The 12,042-nt window shown below is 34.1% G+C and overlaps 2 protein-coding genes across 4 annotated transcripts in view; both read right to left on the bottom strand.

Moving 5' to 3' along the window:
• LOC108166624 (uncharacterized) overlaps positions 1-1,594 on the bottom strand; it is a 4,715-nt gene extending 3,121 nt beyond the window's left edge. Inside the window, 1 exon segment of the mRNA XM_017307022.1 lies at positions 1,585-1,594. Within this exon segment, the coding sequence (XP_017162511.1) occupies positions 1,585-1,594 (10 nt within the window).
• Positions 1,595-6,338: 4,744 nt separating this feature from the next.
• LOC103471482 (uncharacterized) lies at positions 6,339-11,837 on the bottom strand. 3 transcript variants are annotated; one of them, XM_017306984.1, is made up of 7 exons: positions 11,775-11,837; positions 11,284-11,387; positions 8,467-8,793; positions 7,237-7,587; positions 7,028-7,150; positions 6,765-6,808; positions 6,339-6,681 (listed from the first exon to the last, which is right to left on the bottom strand). In XM_017306984.1, the coding sequence occupies exons 3-7, from the start codon at positions 8,654-8,656 to the stop codon at positions 6,568-6,570; spliced, it is 822 nt and encodes a 273-aa protein (XP_017162473.1). In that variant the 5' UTR covers positions 8,657-8,793; positions 11,284-11,387; positions 11,775-11,837; the 3' UTR covers positions 6,339-6,567. The 3 variants fall into 3 exon arrangements, with proteins under 3 accessions (XP_017162473.1, XP_017162474.1, XP_008418733.1); XM_017306985.1 differs by lacking the exon at positions 11,775-11,837 and having other exon boundaries at positions 11,284-11,399; XM_008420511.2 differs by lacking the exons at positions 11,284-11,387; positions 11,775-11,837 and adding an exon at positions 8,939-8,954.
• Between the last annotated feature and the right edge of the window lie 205 nt (positions 11,838-12,042).

The following is a 12,042-nucleotide window of genomic DNA, read 5'->3' as shown; positions in this document are numbered from 1 at the left end:
AAAAAAAGGAGGCGTGGTATTCAAAATGTTCGATGCATCTGATTGGTTATACCAAAATATACCCTGAAAGTGCATTTCCTCTGCTACTAGCTCATCCTTCACTAACTGAAATGTCTGCTATGCACTGTTCTTACGATCTTATAAAATATGGGGGATGAAGACATCATTCAGAGGCAAAAACAAACTGTACAGTAAGCTCACATTTATGTTAATTTTTGAAAACATCTAATCATAATTTTAGCATGATTGTTTCACATGTGAAACTTTTTTAAACCTAAACTCGATTTAGTTTTGATTCTAATTCACAAACATAACATGATTCACAAAGAAACCATCTAAATGTGTTTATTTGGGGGAGTTTTGTGTGTGTGTTTGAAAAGAGCTCTTTTTGACTTCTGATCTAGTCCTGACCCTTAAATTTAAATCTCTAACATCAGTATGTTCAAAGATTTTTGACCTAGTTCAATCTTCTGCTATCTTTACAAATGAAACATTTGCCAATGTTTCAGGTCTATGTTATAGGTTAACAGACCTCAACAGATAAGAGATTACCTGTTATCTGTGGAGTTGATCTTTCCTTTTAACAGACTGAAACACCTCTGGTGACACATCTTCAAATCTGGAGCACAGACTTGGCTCTGAGTGCTGTGGTACTCTTATACAAGTTGAAAAGGGAAAGAGGTTTGAGATCAGCATAAAAACCATTGTCAAATACGTGGCATTCTGTCAGAGCAGTGTAAAAAGAACACAAAAAATTATATGTATCGTATTATTCGGACTATATGCCGCTACTTTTTTCCTACACTGTGAAGCTTATAGCCCGGTGCGGCTTTTCTGTGGATTTTTCTTCAACCTATAGTCAAAATTGTAAATCAATGAAGAAAGTGCTGATTTCCATTTAGAACAAGCACATGCTAACAGCATTTATGATGAAGACATTTCTTCAAACTCATATGATGCAGCTTTTAAGTTGAAGGCTATCGATCTGACTGTTTATACAATAAAATATTGTTTATTTTGTAATAATAAACACGGTTATTTTATTTGAAAGATTACATGAAGGTTTGTTCATGTATTCATATTAAGGTAAAAGCTCTTTTACTCTGTTGAAGCACAGACAAACTACCAGGACACCAGCTCTTGAGGACTGGAGCTTGAAACCTATGGTCTCCACTCTTAGCAGCAGGTATGACAGAGATTCACGAGGAGGAGAGGAGATTCCTACAGGAAATTATCCCAATTCAATGTGACAGATTTCAAGCATTTTTGCTTAGCAGAGTGGACGGGCAGATCTACATTTTTTTTCCTATGGGGGCCCAGGTGGTAGCCTGCTAAAATTGCAATTTTGTCCAAATTCCCTTCACTCTTAGATTGCAATGAACAGCACATTGGTGGGGTGAATCTATTTTGTATCCTATGTAGATTATTTTACACTTAGAAGATTCCAAATTGAAATGCTAATTTATTTCCGCTATTAACAAAATGATTGTCAGCTCTGATGGGCGTGGTCAGGCAGGATGACCAATCAGATTTCAAGGGTAGCTGGTGAAAATGAAAATATAGCTGGACATATTGTTAAGTTACCATGTGCCATGCTGATAGAGGTCCACCTAATTGGGTGCTGCAATAAAATCAAGATACTTCAGTATGTATCAGTTTAAGGATTTGCACAACATTTTTGTAGTTTTTTCATACATTTTTCCATATTTTTTTTTTTAGATTTTGTGTTTAAATTGAGTTATGCTGAGAATAGAACATGAAAAGAGATCTCTACACATTTATCATTTTAAATTACAAAACTTGAAACCAGTGTGGACTTTTCATTTTGGCTTTACATCCAATTATTATTTAGACTTACAGAGCTGCTGGAGGAGCCCTGTGGCTGTAGCTTTCAGAAAAATTTTAGTAGCTAACCAAAACAAAACCGCAGGTTACAGATGTTCAGTGTTAACATCTGTAACTGTAAACCCTTTTGATTTTTTTAAAGTCGTGTGTGAAAATAGAAGATTGAAGAGATATGCTTTTCTAAGAAGTGGAAAAATCTGTGTGGCAGGAAGTATGTACGACATTTACAATTTGCATTCACCAAATATGGTTTTTGTGACAACCAATGAGAATAATCTTACATTGTGACATGCAGGACATTAGTACTAATGAAGCGCTACCCACAGTAATTAAAAGCCCAGCAAAATTCCTACCAAGAGACAGGGTCAAGATGATTGTGTTAATGGTTACATTCCTTTTTCTTTAGCGGGGATGTGAGTTTTTATTTTTATTATTCTAGCTATGTCTTTTAATAGCAGCTTTTTTCATTTCATGCTTTTGTTCTTTTCAGACACTTGTACCAATGAACATTGTTCAGACTGGAGAATCTGTGACCTTCAAATGTGCTTTGCCCAGTAAGTTTAACGAAAGAGATGTCTACTGGTACAAGCAAAGACCAGGAGAGACTGCTGAGACCGATTGTGGCAGTGTCATTGAGACCACAAAAACTTACAACCCATAAATTTGAGCCGGTGTCTTCTGACTCAAGATGGGAGGTAAATAATGATCAAAATTTTTGCCGTCTGACATTGTTGAAGGCGTCCTACGGTGATGATGGACTCTATCACTGTGCGCTCGCTGCTTGGAAATGGAATATCGAATGGAGTGGACACTCCATTCCATTCTAAAAAATATTTAGAATATTTTTTTCTAAATATTTGCTTCTAAAACTTCACCTTACAGAGATAATGGAGCTGTGGGAAACTGCATTTTTGTAAGTATGATAGACAAAACATGGACATGTATTAAGTGTCTCACTGAATCTGTCCATACTTTAACAGAAACATTACAGGTGTATATGACATAGTTTAATTTACTTTTAAACGTTTCTTCTGTTGTGCAGAGAATACTGTCATTCAGCAACTTCCAGTATCCATTCCAGTTCGCTCAGGAGACACGGCTACCCTTCAGTGTTCAGTTTTGTCCGACTCTGAGAAGACGGCTTGCTCTGAAGATTTCAGCATGTTCTGGTTCCAAGCAAAATCCAATAATACCTATCCAAATAGGATCTACACATGTTTGTTTCTACACGGAAACAAATATTATGAATGCGAGAAGAAATCTGACTCTGAGAAGAGTTGTATGTTTAATTTCTCAAAAGTTGTCAACTCCTCTGATTCTGGGATTTTTACTGCGCTGTGGCCTCGTGTGGAAAAATATTATTTGGGAACGGAACCAAACTGGAAATTGATAGGAATTTTTTCTATGACACTTTAAATTAAATAACACCTTTATAAATACATATATATCAATTACAAATAACATATTTTGTTGTTTTTAGTGGACAACACAAATTTTGAAGCTATTGCCCTGGTGACTTCCGTATCCTGCCTGGTTTTTTCTTTGATTTTAAATATTGTTCTTATTTTTTACCAAGCTCAGAGGGCAGGTCACAAAAGATCTCATGGCAAGTATTACCAAAAAAATTTATTTTTGTTATTTTGGTTTGTTTATCTGGGACTATGTAAAAGATTCATTGTTTTAAATAGATATAACTTTTTCTGTATTCTCTGTAGATTTGTCAATTTGGTATAAAGTTTGTCATTTCTTAATCGGAAGGTTTTTGGCATAATTGCAACAATAAGTTTTGATCCCAACTTTAAAATTATAAATGTGTTAAATATGTTTTTGCATTGCCTTTGTTTGCATTAATTATCTGTGACACTTGGCAGTCAAATTTGTAACTAAACATAAGTAAATATTTTGTTCCCATCTCTAAACTTAAGTATTTTGTTTCTTATCAAGACTCTTGAAAAGTGATTTTGTTCATGTAATCTTGCAGCACAGTCTAGCCTTTAATTATATAAAATTAAACACGAGCTAAAGCTTTTGACACTTCTTACTCATCTTTAAGTATGTTCACCTCTTTTTCTGCATATTTGCGCACAACTATTACTGGACTTGTGTCACCATCGAATATAACAGATTTAAACATCCACAGTAAATGGAAAGTTTATAACCTTCAGATTTTATTTTATTTTTTGTGTGTCAGGGATGGAGAGCGCCACTTCACAAGAAACATCGCAGAGGCTGCGGCAGAGAATACCTGCTCCTGTAAGTAAAATGGACTGATGAACAATATTTTTTTGCTTTAGTTTCCTTTTGATCATATTCAACAGCTAATTGCACTAATTTTATTTTCATCTCTTCAACAGGTTGAAGCATAGTTTTTGTGCATAGGACACAAAAACTATGCTGCCTTGAATTTTTCTAAAAGTAAGGAAAAACATGGAGGCAAGAAGAAAAAAATGGAACCTCAGGAGTGCTTTTACTCTAAGATTAAAATCTAAGCATCAGTAAATATTGATGTGAATAATTGGACATAACTCTTCACGTAGAATATTTTAACATACGTTTCAACCTATGCTAGAGTAAGATTTTATAACTTCTTAAGATATGTGGCTTTGCTTGACGGGTTTTATTAACGTATTGCGCTCGTCTTTTTTAAATGTTTGTATTTTTATTATTAACACGAGCCACTCCTATTGGAATCATTGTAATATTCTTGTAATCAACTGTAAAAACAAAATAATTTGAAATGACAGAAATTGCTTTGTATAACTGGACAACTTACAGAATTATTTCTCACAAATAATGATGTGTCCCAGTGGTCACCTTTCTGCTGGAAAAATATTTTGAAAATTGGATAATTTCTGGTAAGAAAATGATTAAAATGTTTTTTCTTGTTTTGATTTTTGCTGTGACTTAATCCTCTGTACATGTCCCAATTAGCTGCATTATAGTCCAGAAGTAGTTGAATATTATAATTGAATGTTAAAAAAATGACTCCCATTTCACATTAATCTTCACAGCTACCTATATTGCTCTGAATCTGCTTTTCTTTTAAGTTTCATTCAGAATTAATCCTTTTTTTTTTCATTGTAAATACAATATCAATTTCCAGTTAGAAGAATAACAATGGCATCAGCTTGGTTTATGTCATGTGTATGCACAATATAGAACCTTATTTGATGCTCTCCGGTGTTGATTGATTTGACTGACTCATCAGAAGAAACATTTCAAAACAAAAGATTTGTAAAGTACTGCTGATCATACAGTCTGCAAGTTCATTCTAAAACGTTCACCATTATTTTAGATTAAATATTTTTATTGTATGCAAAAATGCTTTTTGAAGATGGCTAAAAGAGAAAGATTCAACACAGTCTCTTATTCAACTGATATCTTAGATTGTTAATACTCAGGGCAGCTATTTGAAATTGTTTTCTGACATAAAGCGGAGCCATAGTTTATTAATATATTTTCAGTGCAACACAACTATGTGGTTAATGTATGAATCCATTTACACCTTGAATAAATGTGTGTACTAAGGCAGTTTTAGCTATTTCAATTTTATAGATAAGATATATTTATAAAATAAAGGGAATGATGTGAGAAAGTTTTGATTAACTGGATAAGTTAATCAGAAATTATAGTACCATTTAGGAAGCCTCTTCATAAATACCAATTTTAAACTAAAATTATTAGTTGTACTAAACTAACTTTTTAATTTAAGATAAATTGATGTTCTGAATTTATGTTGGACAAAATGGCGTTGATAATTTTACAATTGCATCCGTTTTTCAGCCTATGAAAGCTAAAGTCATTTTTACGCCTAAGTTGAAACAAAAAAATGAAACATGAAATGAACAAAACCAGTATGCAGCAGCCGGGAGCAACCAAAAGCTGAGTGTAAAGTTACAGATTGCATCAACACACTTCACAGTGGCAGTCAAAGAATAAAGATATATCAAAGGCTATGGTTTAGATGTGTGCTGACAAAGTGAAGACTTATATAGTGATTTGTTTAGTGACGAGGAAGAGGAAATTGGTAGCAACTCACTCAGAGATTTAAAAGCATTCAGCGACAAGTTTAGTCTTTCGATATCACCACAATGATGACAGTCTACGACGTTTCAGGAACTGGTGAGATACTAAGTAAATTGTGATGCTTAACATATATTTGTCTGCACTTAGTTAATTCACTAAATATATGTATTTCAGGAGCTAAATGGAATTAATGTTCTCTGTGTTTTTCTGGTCACACTGACCTCATAAACCCATTGCCACTCACATGTACACAAGATTCACAGATCTGCAGGCAAACTAGGGTTGAGTGCCTTGCCGAGGGGCACATCGACATCTGACAGGAAGAACCTGGAACCCACAACCTTCGCACTGAGGTCATTTTCACACCAAGAATTGCAAAGGATTTCAGCATTTTTTGCTTTAATGTCCTCCAAAATTAGATTTCTAAAACATATTGGTATTTCTGAGTTACATTGTTGAAAAAAAGCATTAAAATGTACAAAAGAAAAAAAACTCTGAAAAAAATACATTTATTTTTTTTATTCTAAAATATAAAATAAAGCAACCATAACTTCACACTTTGGAACAAATTAATAGCATGAAGACTTTTAAAGATAAAATAGCTCCCATATATGATGTTTAAATTGCTTTCACATAATGATTTACATGACACCAAACTGAATCTCTAAAGCCTACTACATGGACAAGAAGTTGTATTTAAAAGTTAACTTGTGAGTACACACTTTCATCCGTTGGTTTCTTCTTTCCTTTCCTTGCTTTCCCTCCTGAGAAATGCAACGCTGCATAGTTCACACCATTTTCACCATCATCCTGCATAAAATAAATAGCAGTAATAATGTTCATGTTTCCACAACATAAAAGTGAATACAAATTTGACAGATATGATTACATACATCATCATCTTCTTGTTGGCCCAAATCATCCTGTCTTGATGTGTCTAAAATAAAATGACAAATATATTGTTTCACAAGAACCAATACTTAAGTGAAAAATGTTATCTTTTAGTTACAAAAGTTGATATCTCTAAACACTTCCAAGTCTTTGAAGTTGAGAAAGGTATTCACAGTTAAGACTTTTCTTATCTGTGCATTATTTTAAAATATATTTAAAAAAAAAAAAAAAAAAAAAAACATTAGATTCAATAAATAACACTAACCTTTAATCTGTTTTTTGGCTTTTTTGTGGGTTTGGTGACAGATGATGGTAATATGTAAAACAACCGAAATTATCAGGCAAATTACTACTGTAACCAGAATGATGAATGCTGAGTCTGATTTCTCTAAAAAAGAAAAGGAACAAGTTGGTGTTTAAGGATAATTTAATCTGATTATCAATACAATTTATGTAAAACATCGATATTCTTACCAGCTTCCAAAGTAGTTCCATTTCCAAATAATATTTCTCCACAAGTGGCTATGGCACAGTAGTACGTCCCAAACTCTGAGCTGCTGACATTGTGAAAGAAGCTATGAACACATTTCCTCTCATGTTTCCAACTACAGTCATCTTGGTTGATTCCATCCGTGAAAATGATTTCAGGCTGAGATTTTTGTGACCTGGCTCTGAACCACAACACACTGAGGCCTCCTGGACAAGACCTTTTCTTAGAGTGAGAGAGAACTGAACACTCCAGAGTTGCAGAATCTCCAAGCCTGGCTGTATTTGCTGGTCGTGACCGCTGCACAATTGTGTAGTTCATTGTTTTGTCGTCGTTTCCTGCATAGTAAAAAATATTTAGCAACATTAATTTTTAACACACAATATTCCTAATTAATTTTAAAAATACAATCAGAATATAAGGTAGCTTTTACTGTTCATGTAAAGCAGATTTTTTTCTTTTCAATTTTACACAAGCGTAGAATACATTACATCTTGTCATGATTTGCGGTAATAGGTGGTGAGGTAGATGCAGAGGACCTAGGTTGTAGCGAGAAAATTAAGATTTAATGATGAAGGTTTACAGAAAGTCCAGGCAGCACTGGTGAGCATTAAGGAAAGGTACTTAACACTTATAGCAACTGGCACTAAAATAAACCAACGAGAACTGAGACAAGACGTAGACAACATTCGACAAGGACCCAACGGGGGAACACAGACACACGTGAGGTTAAATACATCCAAGACACTGATCAGTGATAATAAAGTTTTGATAACAGAAGGTTTTATATTACATGTGTCATACTCAATAATAAATGGCTATGGCAGCCAAATGTGGTTCTTTCATAACGTTTTATGTGGTCTTCTAAACTCTGGAGGGACACACAAATAGAGACTTTGAGAAAATCAAAGCAATTTTTATCTGTATACTGCCAAATGGCAACAATGTGACAAGATGTTCAATATTATTTAGTTTTAAGATTGACTGTCTCCAGCTGCCTCTTGTTTCCCCTTGATTACTCCTGGTTGTTTCAACAGGTATTTTCACAATTTATCTTTGGTGATGAACTCCCCGTCTTTGAGATATCCTCTTGCCATCATYRTAATATTTATCTCCATCTGCAGATTCTCTATCAAGTCAGAGTTCTCTACCTGGGCCACCATAAAATGTTACCATTACTTCCCATCAGAAGAAATGTATTGGAGTAAAATGAATACCTTTTATTGACAAATAGATCCCTCTCCAGGTATTCTCAGTCCAGTCAAGGATTGCACAGTGATAKATTCCCTCGTCTTCTTTAGTTGTATTCAGGATTGTCAGATTGGTGATTTTCTCATAATATGTTGTCTTCAGTCTTGAGGCCGGCATCCCCGGTCCATACTTGGGGTCGGTATTTTTACGCAGCATTGTAATCACTTTCAGAGTATCACCTGCGCTCTGCTTGTACCAGTGGAGACTTTTAATACCCAACCATTCATTTGGCAAACGACATGTCAAAGTTGCAGGTTCACCGAGTTGAACTGTAATCACTGGTACCAATGAGCCTGAATAAATACATAAATAAAAAACAAAAATCAAGTAAAAATTACAAAGGATACAATATTAAGTCATACAGATTAATGTCATTGCTAAAATATCTAACAGACTTGTAAATAAATAAATAAAATATTTACTTTAAGAAGAACTTACATCCCTGATGAACAAGGAGCAGTGCAAGCCACAAGAAAATCATCTTCTGAATGTCTTTATTTGGACAGTTGATATTTAAATGAAAAAAAGGAGGCGTGGTATTCAAAATGTTCGATGCATCTGATTGGTTATACCAAAATATACCCTGAAAGTGCATTTCCTCTGCTACTAGCTCATSCTTCACTAACTGAAATGTCTGCTATGCACTGTTCTTACGATCTTATAAAATATGGGGGATGAAGACATCATTCAGAGGCAAAAACAAACTGTTACAATTGTACAGTAAGCTCACATTTTTGTTCATTTTTTAAAACATCATAATTTTAACATGTGTTTGAAAAGAGCTCTTTTTGAGTTCTGATCTAGTCCTGACCCTTAAATTGAAATCTCTAAAGCATCAGTATGTTAGTTCAATCTTAGAGGCTCTGCCATCTTTACAACTGCAAATTTGCCAATGTTTCAGGTTTGTTATAGCTTAACATAGACCTCCACACATAACAGACAGCCTGTTATCTGTGGAGTTGATCTTTCCTTTTAACAGACTGAAACACCTCTGTGACACATCTTCTTCAAATCATGTCTTTAAATCTGAAGCACAGTCTTGGCTCTGAGTGCTGTGGTACTCTTATACAAGTTGTAAAAGGAAAAAAGTTTGAGATCAGCATAAAAACCATTGTCAAATTGCTGACAGATTGTCAGAGCAGTGTAAAAAGAACACAAATATAATATATATATATATACACACACACAATAGTAATTGACCCAGTCATTGTTTTGCAAGTCTCAAGTCTTTATCCTAATGTACCAAGTCAATTCTCAAGCCTAGACAGGTCACTGTCAAGTCAAGTCCCAAATCTGAAACTTTGAATTTGAATTTTTGGAATCTCTCTTTTCAGCAATGTTGCAAAAATATAAACATCAATGCTCTTTTTTGAATCTGTATTTATCTCAAGTCAACAAGCAGCATGTGCAAATGAACTTAAAAAGAAAAAAAAATTCTAATATTGTCATTCTATATTGGATAGTTCAGCTAAAGTTAGCAGCAAGAACAGCCTCATTTAAATGTAAATTCTTCAGAATAAACTAAATGAAAAATTTACATTTTAAATGGCAGAAGTCCATGATCACTCAATGCAGTAAACAATCAATTTATTATCTATATTTCCTGACACAGATGTATTCAAATATAAAAATCAATCTACTGATAGAACCGGGCCCTCTTTATTGTTATAAAGGAAAGAGGAGATATTTTCTTTCCTAAATTTAGGTTAAGAACCCTTTTTCTAAAATGGACTCCTGCTCACCATCTACCGACAAACTGGAACGAACAAGCTGCATGTTATTCTTGGATGCGCTTGTAGGACCAGAATTAAAATAGCATGAATGCTAAAGCATGCTAATCACACATAGTTAGCTAATGTCAGCTATGTCATTGTAGCAAGAGTAAATCATATTGCTTTTTTATGCAACTTCAAATGTTGAACAAAGTTGGAAGTTGCTCCATCGCTGTCTGCAATTCTCTTTTTCCATATTTTTCATGTTGGACTTCGTTTTTTGTTGAGTTCTTTGTAGTTTCTTCGTATCCAAAATGAAATTACTATTGGAGCATATTTGTTTTGAGCTTTTTTTATTTTAAAATCTGGTTAATTTGATTGCCTGCACTTAAATATTCAGAGTGTGGAAAAACAGTGAGATGGTCTGAGTTTGCATGCTAGGATGATTGAAATGAATTAATAGTGCACAATTTTTAAATATGTTTTAAACTTAAGACTTGGGATAAAATGCCAAATATTTTCAAGTAAAAAGGCTTGAGTCTAACTCCAGTCAAGTCATGTTGTGCAGTATCAGGTTGTGTGGGTGTAACACAGTAGAGAAGAGTTTTATACATTTTAGATCAATGGGTCAGTAGGTTTGGCTATCGGAGCACAGTGGTGTGTTTAAATGACACACAAAGGCAGTTGAATAAATTTAAAGAACAAGTTGTACAAGGCACACAATTATGAAAATAAAATGACACACAATAAAATACATAAAATAATAGTAATGCTTGGCCAAGTGCTAATTCTTAGTTTTAAATCTGTTGGGTGCACACTGGTAATTGGCATTTTAAACCATGATAGACAACAGATTAATCAATGTCAGTTCCAATTCAGGTTTGAGTCAACACCATTCACATGAGGAGAATTTCATACACAGCAGTTTGTCATAATGTCCCAAATAAAAACTTGTCCAAAAGGTAATGTCCAGAATTCCAGGATGAAACAATAAAAGTGAAAAATGTCAATCAGTGAATGTCAATCACACATAACCAACTGTGTGTAAAGATGTGAGTGATACAGGCCTACCAAACCGCAGGGTGCAGCAGGACTCCAAATGGAAAAGAAGGAATTCAGGTATTTCTCCAAGTGACTTGTAGAAATTCACAGGACGAATCCACCTCAGGAACAATCTAGCATAGGAAAAAAAATTTTGCTGGTCCTGTCAACAGACAGAACCAGCAAAATGATAGAATTTTTATTGAGCTGTTCTAGATTTAATCCTTAAATCATGTTTCTGTAGACATCATATTTGACATCATTTGTTATCAAATTGCTCAAATTTGCAATAAAACAATTATATTTTACCTCAATGCAGTATTTCACGACATTATCAACTCAATTCTTTGCATTGTGAACTGCAAAATAATTTTTCAAATACAATATTAAACATTATATTTTACCCAAAAGCAGTAAAAGTTTACATTTGAATAATAAAATAGTTCAAATAAAGACTATTATTCAACAACAATGTGATAAACAGAACAAAAACCTGAATGAAAGGCACAGAATATGCTCACCGATGTCAATGCCACACGTTTGGGACAACAATATGGTGGCTCTCAGTCTAGACATGTGGGGCAGTAGATAATGTAACAAGGCATATTTTTCATGCTTTAACCTCAATGATATGAACTTTCATCGTGAATAAAGTAAAAATATACTATATTTTAGTCTTTACCTTCAGCTGAACGGAGAACGAGATGAACTTTCAGGAAACCAATAGCCAATAAGCGCTGACGAGGCTAACGAGGTAGCTCTAACAGTGCTCGGCAGAAAAACTGAAGT

The sequence above is a fragment of the Poecilia reticulata genome, linkage group LG10 (genome assembly GCF_000633615.1).
Source record: "Poecilia reticulata strain Guanapo linkage group LG10, Guppy_female_1.0+MT, whole genome shotgun sequence".
NCBI classification, from domain to species: Eukaryota; Metazoa; Chordata; class Actinopteri; order Cyprinodontiformes; family Poeciliidae; genus Poecilia; species Poecilia reticulata.
Note: the sequence above shows the minus strand (reverse complement) of the source record. Positions and strands in the feature narration are given on the sequence as shown.